Source organism: Radiomyces spectabilis, assembly GCF_025331425.1.
Source record: "Radiomyces spectabilis strain NRRL 2753 chromosome Unknown BYT42scaffold_8, whole genome shotgun sequence".
Classification (NCBI taxonomy): Eukaryota; Fungi; Mucoromycota; class Mucoromycetes; order Mucorales; family Radiomycetaceae; genus Radiomyces; species Radiomyces spectabilis.
The window spans coordinates 679,423-693,620 of NW_026251933.1; the positions used below are offsets into that span (position 1 = coordinate 679,423).

Consider the following 14,198-nt stretch of genomic DNA (forward strand, 5'->3'; position numbering starts at 1 on the left):
TGCATATCTTTTTTTTCCTATAGATTGTTATCTTTGGCTGCAATGGGAAGTAAGACAGCTCCCAAATGATAGACTGTCCATCATCACATCAACTAATAATGACTTTAACCATCATGGTAAAAATCTCGTGGCTTTTTTTTTTCCCTGCATTGTATCAAGTACACTCGTCGTAGTTCACAGTATCAAACTTAGAGCACATAAAACCCTAGCATGACAGTTGAGTTATCACCATATCCCTGTCAGAACTATGAAAGTCGGACATTAAAAAATGGAGCCTTGGCGGCGGAAAGACGAACTATTTCATTTGGCTTACAACTTTTACTGTACCTCTATCTCTATGATGACTCCCAGGCGTCAATATGAAAAGCGAGCGAGATACGAGAAAAATTGAGTGGATAGGAGAAAGAATCAGGCGGATACGAGGAAAAGCGAATGAAACGAAATCCTTTTCGATTGAAGTAAGGATATTTATATTTTTTTCTTGTAGTTATTCCGGTACTGGCGCTGATGTAAAAAGAGGATGAGCTTGTTCGTATCATGACAATGAGCATTGCAGTGTGCCGGAAGTTATTGGTACAAGCACAAAAATTGGGGTCCATTGGATTTGGTACCTTGAATTGAACACTGATTTACCACAGAGTTCATCAGAGCTACAAATGTCCAGCAATATACCGTATCCTAGCATAGTTTACTGTAAAGCTGCACAATAAAGACGCTTCGTTTATCAGTAGCCCACTATTGCATGATAAACTTTACAGCATTCACACCGAACAGATCCGTAAAGGTGTCAAGATGATTTCGGGAGATGGAACCTTAATCATTTCCGCGTTTCCCAAAGTAGAAAATCGGATCACCAAAGGTGTCCTAAGTAATAAAAAGAGTGTATGTGGGGAGGTGAAAAAGAAATTAAAGCAGATTCCCTCAAAGCAGTATTCTTTATTGGGGTCACTCGCCCCAAGTAGAGTTCCTTATCGGGGTCGGTTCATTCGGGTCAGTCAAAGCTGTGCCAGTTCAACTTGATTTTAGCCGGACTTCCTTCATTTTTTTTTTCTTGTCCTATTACACACGACCGGCAACATCATGTATGCAAATGCTTGACAATTACGTAATCTGTTCCTTCAGACAACACTATTTTTTGACTCTGCAAGTTGTCATATCATTTTTTTACGGCACAGTGGGTGAAAAAATGGTCCAAACTTATGCCGTGTTTTTTCACGTTTCCATTGATACCGCAGCTTTTTGCTGTATACTGTCCGAATATTTTTTTTTTCTTTGAAAAGCCTATTCTCTTGCTTTTATTATTGTGAAATCCCGGTGATCGCATCGCAATTCATCGCATTGCATTCACCATTTCAACATGAGCAGTCGTTTTGGACCATTTTTTCAATAAATCTAATCTATTTTTGCGGATAGAATAACGGCCGGTGAAATAAATATACGTGAAGTTCATGAGCTCCATTAGCTCCATGTTGCTCATTCGGTGCATAATGAGCGTATCTGGCGACCGCCGTCACACTGCATCTTTTTTTTTTAGCACGTTTTTCATAGTGCCGCGACTTTCTTTTTTACTCATAAAAAATGAGAACTCTTTTCTCTAGTCTGTCCCAAAGTCCTGAGCATTTTACTCCATTATATGAATCTTCTTCTGGACTCAGATTATGCAAGAGGATCAGCAGTTGCGTTCTTCAAACATAGAGAGTGAGGAGAGAAATCTGCCGGGAAAAGCTACATTAAGCAACTGAAATTTATGTAAAGCAAAGATCAGCTGCAATATGCGAACTCAGATATCCATGCAAACTGCGTCTGCGGTAAGCTATTCCAGGTATCCTCTGAAATATAATGTAGCAATGTCATCGATGCAATTGAGGATGTAATGTTTGGTGAAGAAGGAGGAGTTAAGATCGTAATCAGAAAGACATAAGGTATGTTGAAACGACCTTTAGTAAGAACTAAAGGAAAGGAAGGATAAAATACGAGATATGAATCATTAGTTCTATAATCTATGTCTGTTTACAGTCAATAATGGATCATTATATGCATTTATAAAATTATAAGAAAGACATCTATCTTGTAGATAGCTCTTTTGAAAGACAAAAGAATCATTCGCAAGAGGAATGAGTGATTACAAAATTTCATTCATTGTGCTGTTCGGCATTTGTGACCAGTTGTGACCATATTCACAAATTTGTGACCAGAGAACATTGCTGGCTGCAACAAGCTGCAACCAGTACGAACCACGCAGCAATTTCTGGCAGGAGATAGAAATGAGTCCCGCGAGAACTACTGTTACTATAAGTTGTGCAATATCCTATCTTACGTCAAATTTTGTGAAGCGTAACTAAGGTTAGTGAATACACTCTTGCTAAACAAGCAAGACTGAGCTTCTAAGGTCTTTATACAACGTGGAAACAAAGCAACATATTGAGAAGCTTCATCGGACTTTTTGAATCGATGAGCTTAAATAAAGATATTGCATTGAGCGAGCTCCACCAAACCCACCTGTCTCTCTATTTCCGAAATATGCGGTGTTTATTCTTAGAAATGCGTTACGCTTTGCAGAAGCATGCGCTTTTGCAGAAGCACTGTTGGTATTTTTATTTACGAAGCTGAGAGGGCCCGATTGAACTTTTTTTTTTTTTGTTATGTCTAGTCCGAGGATGCGTGATAAATTGGGGTTACTCGCGAATGTTATAGCGTTTTATTTTTTTTAAAAGGAAAAAAAAGGGACGTCCTGCACACTTTTTTCAATTAATCATGCCACTAAATGAACAAGTTTTGAGTAGAGTTTGGGTTTACCTTATGCACATGTGTTTCGTGACATTGATGATTGATTCTGCGCCATGCAGCCTTGCGGTCGTAGTGTAGTTGCTCATCAACTAGTTTCTTTTTTTTTTTTTTTTTATGACCATCGTTCAATTGCATCATACGTATATTATTGTATTTATATGGTTAAATTGGTAGGCAACATTTTCTGAGATTTTTAGTGTCGACTTGACAACAACAACAATAACAAAACCACAAGCGATTCAAAGCCGATCCTCTGTCATCATCATCATAAAAAAATGGCTGCTAAAGCTGCATGCATGCAAGCATGAAGTAATAACCCCAGCCACCTGGTAATATGGGTTCCTTCTTCTTTCGACATACAAGTTGACGTTGAATACCCGCCGGTGCACCTGCATAAAAAAAATAAAGAGTCATGATTGCAGGCGGATGATAATAATGATGGTGATGATGATGAGTACATTATAAAGTTTATTTGACAAGCTAAAGGTTTACTTTTTTGTGGTTGTTCATACAAGGGAATGTAGCAGTAGAATAGTTATATACAGTACACATAGACATGAGAGATTATACAAGAATACATCGAAGGGTGATTTTTTCCAGCTTATCCCATTGAAAAGTCATGGCATGAAGCAAATCCTCGGGTTGAGAAATGATGATACCCGTGGTCTGGCCTTCGGAACAACATGAGGAAGCCGACGACCGTGCGTTGTGGTACAATAAATTGAAATGAGGACCAAGACAAAGATTAGGTTCAGAAAATTTCTGCTGAATCCGTCGACGTAGTTCATGCAGTTCAATGGACCGAGGCACTTGCACAACAACTATATTGTCCATATCGTAGACAATTTTCATCTTGATGCGATCGGAAGCAATGTGGGATACGGTAGGGGAGATGGCGGAGGAGAAAGAGGACGAGGAGGAAGACGTGCTGACACAACTGATAGCATCGATGCCAGTCATTCGAGGTTCGTCACATCGTTTCAAAGGGAGTGGAGGCGACGGCATTGGGATCGGTTCCTTAGAAGTATCCGAGGACGGTAGTGAAGTTCGACGAGTGGTCCATGGCATGATCTTGTGAACGGCTTGGGTACAGAGAGAGGACAGGCTGGGTGACGGGTGATGGCGCTGTGGTCTGAGCAGTTTCCAACGAGAAGTGGATGTACTGGGGGCGGGGGGTGTTGGGATCCAGCAGGTTGGAGAAACGGAGCGTCTCACGAGATGGTCATCGGCACGGCATGTTATTGAAAGGTCCGGTTGCGACAGGGATCGATGGAGTCGCACATGTTTCTTTTTCCGTCGATCCTGCAATTCCAAATGGGAACGTGACCGAGTCAGGCGAGCGCGTCTCAAAGGTATCTTTTTGCTTGTCATGCGTTGCTCTATATCGACCCGATGCCAACCAAAGAATTCTCTTACACAGAGCGATTGAGTGACGGTTGGATCCAAGCTGAGCAGAGTATGTATAAACTTGTTTAGTTCTGCCTGTCGTTGAACATGGATTTGTTTCTTGTGGGCTGGCAACAGATTTAGTCGAGTTTTAATTTTCGGTATGGGGAGCGACTGTGTTGTCATGCCGAACCGTCGCGAGCGTGAAAAAAAGGCCCCCTCACTCGACGAAAATTGGTCATGCAATTTTTGCGCAAACGCTTCAAAGTCCTCGTAACGCCGACTAATGGTATATGTTTTCCGAAGCGGAGTGACCAGACTGGCGTTCCTTGATGCATCACGATGCAACATTGGAATGACCTTGATGCTGTACCATATATGCTGTTCTCGTTCGTTGAATTCGGTGACGGAAGCGCTGTGAATAATAGGGGCTAGCTTGATACTAGTCATGGTATGTTCAATAGAGGATTGGCGATGAAAAAAAAAAAAGAGATATGAATCGAAAATATACAGAGTAGAATGGATGCAAAAAGAAATGAAGAAAAAGATAAACAGATGAAAAGTCCGTGGACAAGTGAATCGAGAAAATATATAAAAAAAGGATCGAAAACAACCAAGAAAAAAAAAGGGCTCGTCTTAAATAAGGCTGAAGTTTATGTGTGTGCGTGTGTGTGTTGGAGCGAATGATGTTCTTTTTTTGGGTGCATCGAGTGAAATAACAAAACAGGGGAATAGGATCCAGCCAAAGAAAGAATACGTTTTCGTCTCACTTTCCTTTTTCTATAGCATATCAATGTTTAGTTTAGGAGTGACACACCAATGATCTTTTCAACGTGTCCCAACGCCTCTGCCATCCCCCATCCTAATGGGGTCAGTCTCCGAGATTCAGACCTGGCTCGGACAGTCCACATGCAGCACCATCTGCATTTGACACTGTAAACAATACAGCGACTCCATCTCGCTATAAAGAAAAAAGACCGCCATGAGGAAAAACTCGCATTGGGGAAAAATAAGAGACGTCAAGGGTAAAAATAGATCGTAGCAGTCATGGCACTTGGTGTTGATACGGTGGGCTGTTTGTAGCACTTTTTTGGACTTTCGATAAAACGAATGTGCCTACAGTCGATTTGTTCTTTATTGTACTTTTTTTTTTTTTGGCATGAGGTGGTCCTGGCGGTTTCACTCCCTATTGACTTACTCCTGTATTATGTTGTGTGTGTGTGTATGTATGTGTGTGTTGTTGTGAGATTTGGGGGGGGGAATGAGAAGGCTGCATGACAAGAGAATTGGTCAATTCTCCGAATCACCATAAAAGGGCAATTTCCGTCATCATCAAAGAAATGAGATAACAACAAATGGATCTGTCTTTCCCCTTTCATTCACTGCAAAAGAAAAAAAAAAGGGTATTCTAAACAAGTTTTTTGTTTCTTTCTTTGTGGAGGAGTGACGAGCGCGACTACCTGATGTGGTTTCCCTCATATGATCAATAACAATGGACTATATCCATCATTTATCACCATCACGTATCGGTCTCTTTCACGTATGGCCAGATGTAGTCTCGTAGGTCATCCATCCCTCTGTTCTGTCATGCGGAAAAACAACTCATTTGTAAAATGGAGAGCGAGCTGTCATGCAATAAAAGAAAATAAAGTAACCAAAAAAAAGGATCAGCGAGAGTTTTATGCCGTAAAGAGCCAGTTTTTGAGCGTAAATGGTCAGAACAATGAAAAAGGATGCGCCGTCGGATTAACCGAGAGTGGAAAATGAATCTTCTTGATGCAAAAGAAAAAAAAAAAGCTTAATACTAACAAGTGTGATAATGTAAAGGTTGAAAGAGAGTTAACGTGGTGTCCATCATTGTCTCCTTATCACTAGTCGATTTTTCATCGAGGCACTTTTTTTTTGGTGTGACAAGTTATTTCCTTTTGCAATGTCATTTCCATTCATGGCTTTGATTTATTTTTATCATGCCACAATGACGATTGATGAGTGGCCAACAGCTTCACCAATCACGGAACTCCTTGACTTTTTTCTTCATTGATATGAACATGAATAACGATGATAGTCCAATCCCCATTGAATTATTACTATAGCAGAAATTAGAAATTTCGCTTTCTCTCTCTCGGAGTTTTCAGCATGTAAGATAGGTATATAAAAAAAAAGAGGCCATGAGCGATCAAAAAAAAAAAAAAAAGAACTCAGCTGAGGCAAAACTCGGGATTTCGTCGCATAATTTTAATGGCCTATTTTCCAGCCAAAACGGTTCACAGCTAGATTACATACAGCCCTAAAGCCATGGACCATTCAGTCTTTACAGACAAGGAAATGCTCGGTGGTGTACGCTCAGACGATGATATATGGGCTCGCTGTGCTAATATCATCATCACACTTCTTGGTATTGGGCGAAACTTGGGGCTCACACTCGTCAAGCTTTAACCAAGTTCACGTCTTTTGTAGAGGATTGCTTCTTTGAAGAGGATCAGCAAAGACCCAAAAAGACAAAACGGGTTCCCGAAATGGACAACAGCAAAGATCGCGTGAATGACTTGTTACGATCCACCAAAGGTAAAAAAAAAAAAAAAAAAAGACGTGCTTCCCTTGTCCTAGTCGACTCTCAACTCAACCTACGCACGTTTACGAACCTAGAGCCATTTCTGCTGGAAATGGGATTTGCTTCCGTCAAACGTAAACGCAATTTCTGTGACGAGTTGCGCGACAAGAAAACGCAAAAACTGTCGTACAACCTGGCCAACGATATCGCCCGGAGCTTGTCCATGACCGACAACGATCCCGAACGCAACGGCAATGAAGACGATATTGATATGAAACCTTCCTCGTCCGACACCGCCGCGTCCTACACTTGCCGAAAGATTGTCCGTTCCCCTGTCATACGCCGCTCGTCCTCCAATCGTGGCTCGCCCGCGCCATCCGATGATAACCATCATATGGATGAATCCTCTTCGGCCGACTTGACGCCTATACCTACGTTGCGTCGTATTTCTTTGAGCGGAGCGATGAATCTCAATCGGTCGATCGATCTGAGTCAATGGTTAGCATTGCAGGCGCAAAGGGAAGGTCTGGGCATCCAAGAGTATAAGCAACTATTTGAAGAAAAGCAGAGTCAGTTACATCAATTGCTCGCCGATTTAAACACGACGCATGACTCCCAAGCGGATGGACAGCGATTTCACGATATCAAAGCCAAACTGGGCCAGATCCTTAAACTCGCAGACGAAATGAGCGGTGACCATTCACTGTGTTTTACCGTAATAATATTTTCATCATACACGACGCCTTATGGATGAGTAACTGATTTGGCGTCTCATGATAGGAAATCTTTCCCGAGTGGAAAGCGTGTGAAGGACGAATCAATAAAATTGCAGCATACGTTCAGGTAAGCCAAAACGAAGAAATCCAACTACGAATATAAAAAAGCTGAGCAACAAAATGGGGACCTGTTTTACGATGTGATGTAAATAGTCTATCGAAGATATGAATCACCTGGTAGCTACAGCGATACCTCGCAGCAACGATCTGCTGCATGATATCAAGTACCTGCATTCTATTTTGGAAATGAAGATCAATTTATTCGGTGATAACCTGGTGCAGCACGGTTTGGAATGGAAAGCCATGGGATTGCCCGTGGACGATGACCTTTTGCTGGCTGTCAAACGCTACTTTTTCAATATTTGTGATGTTTTACTAAACGAACTCCATCTGGCATGTTCTCAACTGCCACTGAATCGCACCCCCGACAAATCCTCCCCTGAACCCTACACCATAGAAAAGGTAAATAACTAAAAACAGTTGGCAACGGATTGGTCTTTTTCATTCACTTTTTTAACAACAGCTTATCGAATGCATACTATTGGGCCTTGAATTTACCAGCAACACCATTGCATTTATTGGATATTCTTCGTCCATTCTGATATTTAAAAGTCGGATTTTGGCCCTTATATGTGGCCAATGGATTGCCGACAGTTTGGCGGGCCTGAACAAATTGCAAGTGGACCGACCCACTTTTGGGAATAAGCCGGCAGCTCAGCGATCGATTCGCATCGATATTCGACTCATGCAGCTACTGGAAAGTATGACGCGCGTGCTTTCGTCACTGGATACGCTTCAAGAAACAGACATTCAAGCCGATTTTCACGATGAGGAACCCGCCATGGTATCCAACGGAGAAGCCTTGCATCTTTTAGAAAAGTTTTCTTTGGTACTCGTCGATATAACCATCAATGCAGTGGCTGTGATTGAAACGAGTCGAAACATTCAAGACCCGGCCCATGCAGCGAGTAAATCAGCCAACATCATGTCGAATCCCCAAATGGCTTATCTGTACATGGAAGAATCTCTATTATCTTTTGCCGATAAAGTCATTGAATTAGCCGGACGAGAAACCATCGATGGCCCCCAAATTCAGGTAAATTTTTGGTTCTGCGTGGGAAGCCTAATGAAATATACAACGTGATGGTTATTAACGGCATCGATTTCCAGCGATTACATTCTTATTTAGAAGAGATAGAAGAAAACTTGACATCATGATCCTACTTTTTATGAATTTTTGAATGATTGATCTAGCTTATTTTTTGAGATTCCCATTTGTCCCCTTTCGCTCGAAAATCGATTTGAGAAGGCGCATATTCATAAACAAGCAACACATCACCCGTGTGTCAATCTGTGACGGCTATTTCACGCACCCGGCATCGAGGCCCTTAAAACTACAACTCTTCTCGACCAAGGTGTCTTCAATGTGAAAGATCGGTCACCCTGTTTCGAGCGTCATCATCACTTTCACAAACAATCCAAAAACGGCAGGGATAGTCTCATCTGTTGTCATCCGATCATGAATTTCCACGCCCATTTTAGGTAATTCCATGATTTCCCAATAACCCCCGGGATTATCCGACCCAAAAAAAGTCATGGTGATAATTCTATTTAAAAAAAAAGGGGGGGATAAAAAAGGTATACATTGTCATATTCGTTATCTTTATCACTAGTATAACAGATCTACGAAAATTTTGACTGGATAATAGTGAAAATAAACCCAGCTTTGATCGATCGGTGGGGTATTCTGCAGCAACAAAGAGGTTCCACGTGGTTATTTCTCTCGATGCTGGCCATTATCTGTTGCTGGGATAGCCAACAAAATCATGGCGTGGGCTTGATGGATTCTGTCAGAGACGGTTTGAATGGCATGGTATCATTTTGAATCACATGTCACTCTATTATTTTGTAAGCAGCCGACCGGGCGTTGATAAAATGGAGTCTGAATTTCTCATGAGAAAAGATAGAGGAAAGATCGAATTGAAACAAGGTGGGCCCGTGACTGTCGGCAAAAGATGGATATCCGATATTCATGCGCCATCCCTTCACTGCTGCGAAACTATTTTTTTCTTTTTTCGTTATCTTGTTTAGTTGGCACTTTTTGCTTTTATTCACCTCGATAATAATGACAGCAAGGATTCGACTTATTACCTTTGACGCCTACAACACGCTATTCAAACCTAGAGGCAGCTTATCTGCACAATATGTGGGTAGCAGGCATGACATGCCATGCTGTGGGGAAACCGACTGATAAGCGTTTGTTGTAGGCCAAAGAGGCCGCTAATGTCGGCATTCGAGTGTCCAAGCACGATATTACCTACCATTTCGGCTCGGCGTACAAACGGCAGTTGCAGCTCGCACCTCTTTACGGCATTCACAAGGGGATGGCATCTCAGCATTGGTGGGAAGAAGTACGTCCATTGCCAACAGGAAAAAGAAAAAGACCTTATTCAAACCACTAACAAAAAACTCAATGCTTTTTACAGCTGGTTTATGCCACATTTCTGGACGCAGGTGTTTCAAAAAAACGTAAGATCAAGACAAAAAAAAAAAAAAACGACTACTAAAGACACTGATGTGCAACCACAGAATTGGATATGAAATTCGACCAGCTTTTTCAAGCCATTTATACACGGTTTCGAACGGCCGAAGGGTATGCGCTATTCCCGGATGTGGTGCCTACACTGAATGAATTGAAACGACGGGGATTCCAGATGGGTGTTATAAGCAATTCTGACGATTGCCTGGGTACATTGACCACCACCCACTCCATACAAGAAAACACGGTGTATTAATTGTTTAATTTTTCTTTCTATTCCACAGTGGATGTGATTCAGAGTCTACGGCTGGACCATTACTTTGATTTTATCCTTCCCAGTTGCATGGCCGGATTCGAAAAGCCCCATGGACGCATCTTTCAAAAGGCATTGACGCTGGCGTCACCAGGAATCACTCCAGAAGCTGCACTACACATAGGCGACGATCTACAAAAGTAAGCTTCAGTAATATAACAGCATCTGTTCCACCCGCGGCTTAAAAATTTCGACTCTGTAGGGACTACTGGGGTGCCGCCAATGCAGGATGGCACGCGGTACTTCTTCAACGAGGTAGGCACAAAAAAAAATTGGAGAAAACATACCCTTTTTTTTTTTACTGCATGGATCTAAGCTCATTATGGATTTCGGCTTGTGACTTTAGGAAAATTGTCTTATGAAGATTATGCACCCGCATTAGCAACTGATCCAACCCACCGATATCCAAGAACCATATTAACCCTGCAAGATTTGTACCCTTTAACATGCACCATCTACAGACCGCAAACACACCGCCACGACGATGACAATGTCTCTTCCAACGAACACATGGCAGCCAGCGCCGTCAGTTAAACCACACACGCCTTTTCCTCCCCCCCCCCCGGCGACCCTTTTCTAAGAGCACTTTGATCTCGTTGGTTTGCAACAAATCATATGCACCAAACGACATGTATATGAATAAGAACTTGTTTTACGACGGATTAAGGTGATGCTTGTAATAGTATATTTGTTACAGTTGCTTTTTTTCTGAATGAATGCAGATCAGGACATTTGCTTCCGTGGGAAATGAGACCTGAGGATAAATACAGCATGGATTGTTGGGCATGGATGATGATATGAATATCAGCAACAAAACTTTTTTGTTAGTTTTGAAAGAAAATGCATGTGACGGGAAGAGGAATCAATTGGATGCTGATGATAAAACTTTTTGCAATGTGATTTGATTCCGAGGGCTGGTTTGCCAACCGATCAGTGTAGTTTTTTAAATAGGTTGGATAGGGTTCCTATGTACGGTGATGCGACAGGATGCAATGGATTTCTTGAGTGCAGAGGGGAAAGGATAAAGGACAAGGGACAAGGTGGGCTAAGATTCGCAAGGACGTAGAAAAGGCACCATTCGTTTATAGAAGCAACCATCGCACACTCTTAACCATTCGCCTTTATCTTTGTCTTGAGGATCAAAGAGAATTAAGCGATTCGAACTGTGAGCATGGCAAAATAGGTGGCCACAACTGATTATTTACAGAAAAAGTTTAGACACACATGATCTCAAATAATAGTGGGCTACTTTTGGGCTGTGGAGCTTACCTTCGACAATGGTGCCGACGATTGAACCAATCAAATTGAGTGGTGCATTTCCTCGCATTCACCGAAAATTCACAATGGTTGGCGGTGTCATCGGAGACCCATTGATCACCAGATAACTTTTGAAATCTTCTTTTGCGATCAGATCCCGTAATCTCAATGATATATTGATGATGGTATAACGATTCTCGTCGGCTATCTTGTCGAGTCAGATGCTAAATTGAAAAAAGGCGTCAGTCTTTTCTGTATTTTCTTTTTTAATCGATGCGTTTTCGCACTCACCGGAGGTAAAACGCCAGCTTCCGTGGTTGTGCAACTGCCCACAATAAGCAGAGTGCTTGGTTTGCCACGACGAGCCTTTCTTTGCGCAACCACCATGCCTGTGCCGGTCGTACCGCCGACCAGTTGACCAATAGCCCAACGTAACGATAAAGCAAGATCACGTTTCTCATCCTCTGCTGTCGCGGACGCTTGCCACTGTTGCAAATGGTAGTAGCTGCTCTGTTGCGATTGCATATTAACATAAACCGATGTCGAGCTTGTAGCCGTGACAGCTTCAGTGTCACTAATCTTGAATGACGGGGCTACTTTGCCGTGGCTGTCAAGCAGCAGGCCTTCCATTCGATCGATCAACTGCGCTTGCTTCGTCACCAACGCATTGCACTCGCGTATGCCTTGTTCGTATCGCGCTTCCCGTGCTTCCCACGCGAATGGTTCTTGTGTCTCGAGGAGCTCCGTTAATCGTTTTTCCGATCCTAGCAATTCGACTGATATCCGTTCCAACTTGGTCGATTGCGCCACACAGGTGGTAATGAGTTGCACAAAGTCCGATGGACGGTCGGCTTCGCCGGTACTAAACGATCCACGATCGGATCCGCCCTGGTCATCGTCACTGCCACTGCCGCTGCCACGACGACGCCAACATGCAGTGGACATGGGAGATACAGGAGATCCGTTATCATCGTCCGAGGATGAACTCTCCAGGGGTGGCACCTGAGATATCGCAGGGACACCCGAGTAAGTGTTGCTATGGCTGTTGTTATTGGGTTCAGGAGTTGCTTGGTTCTTGCAGGATTCCAGTTTGGAAGCCTGAAACCTTAACAACGAAAGACGTGGCGCCTCTTCAGACAAATTGGGTCTTCCCCTCTCACGATCCTGGCTGAGCAGCGGTAGGGACCGTCGACGCCCCAGGTAGTGAGCGGTCGATTGAAGAACAGGTGGTGGAGGAGGAGCGACGGGTCGAGCATGTTTATTGCATGCTTCGCACATGGGCGGGCGCATGTACCCTGGTATGCTTTGCATCGGAAGTGCTGTGTTCGTAGTAGTGGTTGTGGTTGTGGAAGCATTGGGGACGTGGCAGTGATGGCGTGTGTGAGGAAGGCTGGCGATGGAATGACGACTTGCTGAAGTGGGGATTTTGCTGACGGTTGCAGGTGTATGTGATTGTCGTCTGGGTGTCCTTGTTGTTGCAATCCCAGCAACTACCTCACCGCCTGAATTCCTTTTGCGACCTTCAGGGGTTGCTGAGCTACGATGATCGAACGTATCTCGTCGATTGGTGGGACCTCTATCGAGCGACGGTGGCGGTGGAGTAGGAGCAACGGCGGTGGAGGTAGGTGTGGCGGGGGTCATGGTAATTACGGGCTTCTTTTTATTGGATGTCGTTTTAACAGAAGAGGTGGAAGACGATGAGGAAATCGAGGATCGAAGTCGAGTCAATGACGACCAGGAAGGGGAAGCAGAGGGGCCCAAGGATGTGGAGGAGGAGGAAGAGGAGGAAGACGGATGAAGACTGCTAGTGGTGCTTTGGGTCCGACTTGGTTGAAGCCGGGTGCTCTGTTTAGAGGTTTTCATGTGTCGTTGAAGCGACTCTAATGTAGCCTGCTTTTTCGCGGCTGTCGCATCCAATTCACTGGAAGGACGAATGGATTGAGTGCGGTTACGCCGCAGAAATTTCATGTCGGTACCCCTGAGATTCTTTTTACCATTCTCGGTTGCCGGTGCTGATGGTGCTGAAGGGGAATTATCGCCGAGACCATGGGTCATTTTAGCCAAGCTGGAGGCGGTGGCTCTGGTAACGGACTGTCGACGTTGCCGTGACGCGGATAAATGAGACAATCGTTGATCACTTTTACTCGTCGATACCGTCGTTACCGCCGTTGCCAAGGTACTATTGTGACGAGATTGACTAAAAGGGTCCAATGAAGCAGAGACGGTACGTGTGCGATTTCTTCTTGTTGTGGAGGTTGACATGATAATTAAGTCCAGGAAAAAAAGAGAGAGAGAGTCTTGTGAATTAATTAGAATTGAGGTAGGAAGTGGGTGCAAAAAAAAAAGTTAATAAGAGCAGAGGAAAAAGGAGAAAACGATGATGTCAAGCCAAGAGAAAATAAAAAGAATTAAAATATACGAGCGATGGCGATGATTTAAGAATAGAACAGGTTGATGCAGGCATTAAGAACAAAAGAGGATACATGAGGCGAACGGTTGTCCAAATCGGGTGATTGGCTTTCTACTATTTTAGTACACAGGTTAACGCAAAGAAAAAAAAAAGTGGAGCCAACACAGATGAATTCATTC

General features: G+C 43.3%; 4 protein-coding genes across 4 annotated transcripts; 2 read left to right on the forward strand and 2 right to left on the reverse strand.

Moving 5' to 3' along the window:
• Positions 1 to 3,227: 3,227 nt before the first annotated feature.
• Positions 3,228 to 4,802, reverse strand: BYT42DRAFT_573585 (uncharacterized protein). Its single transcript, XM_051568742.1, has one exon. The coding sequence runs from the start codon at positions 4,621 to 4,623 to the stop codon at positions 3,352 to 3,354; it is 1,272 nt and encodes a 423-aa protein (XP_051422271.1). The 5' UTR covers positions 4,624 to 4,802; the 3' UTR covers positions 3,228 to 3,351.
• A 1,381-nt stretch (positions 4,803 to 6,183) lies between these two features.
• BYT42DRAFT_376430 (uncharacterized protein) lies at positions 6,184 to 9,098 on the forward strand. The gene is made up of 8 exons (XM_051563288.1): positions 6,184 to 6,320; positions 6,428 to 6,568; positions 6,631 to 6,738; positions 6,820 to 7,439; positions 7,505 to 7,567; positions 7,654 to 7,962; positions 8,024 to 8,596; positions 8,671 to 9,098. Exons 2-8 carry the CDS (start codon positions 6,469 to 6,471, stop codon positions 8,716 to 8,718), a joined length of 1,821 nt encoding a protein of 606 aa, XP_051422272.1. The 5' UTR covers positions 6,184 to 6,320; positions 6,428 to 6,468; the 3' UTR covers positions 8,719 to 9,098.
• Positions 9,099 to 9,983: 885 nt separating this feature from the next.
• On the forward strand, positions 9,984 to 10,496 carry BYT42DRAFT_497892 (HAD-like domain-containing protein; the record flags this gene model as incomplete). The annotated part of the gene is made up of 3 exons (XM_051564532.1): positions 9,984 to 10,029; positions 10,090 to 10,248; positions 10,324 to 10,496. Coding segments are annotated over 3 exons (378 nt in total), but the record flags the coding sequence as incomplete, so codon positions are not given.
• Positions 10,497 to 11,397: 901 nt separating this feature from the next.
• BYT42DRAFT_614930 (uncharacterized protein) lies at positions 11,398 to 13,871 on the reverse strand (the record flags this gene model as incomplete). Its single annotated transcript, XM_051571906.1, has 3 exons — positions 11,398 to 11,515; positions 11,622 to 11,833; positions 11,901 to 13,871. 3 exons carry the CDS (start codon positions 13,869 to 13,871, stop codon positions 11,398 to 11,400), a joined length of 2,301 nt encoding a protein of 766 aa, XP_051422274.1.
• Between the last annotated feature and the right edge of the window lie 327 nt (positions 13,872 to 14,198).

Excerpts from the sequence above, each read along its gene's own strand:
- BYT42DRAFT_573585 (XM_051568742.1), bottom strand. The coding sequence starts at position 4,623 with ATGACTAGTATCAAGCTAGCCCCTATTATTCACAGCGCTTCCGTCACC.
- BYT42DRAFT_376430 (XM_051563288.1), top strand. The coding sequence starts at position 6,469 with ATGGACCATTCAGTCTTTACAGACAAGGAAATGCTCGGTGGTGTACGC. Across the intron at positions 6,569-6,630 it reads TATCATCATCACACTTCTTG|AGGATTGCTTCTTTGAAGAG; the intron begins GTATTGGGCGAA and ends CGTCTTTTGTAG. Across the intron at positions 8,597-8,670 it reads TCGATGGCCCCCAAATTCAG|CGATTACATTCTTATTTAGA; the intron begins GTAAATTTTTGG and ends ATCGATTTCCAG.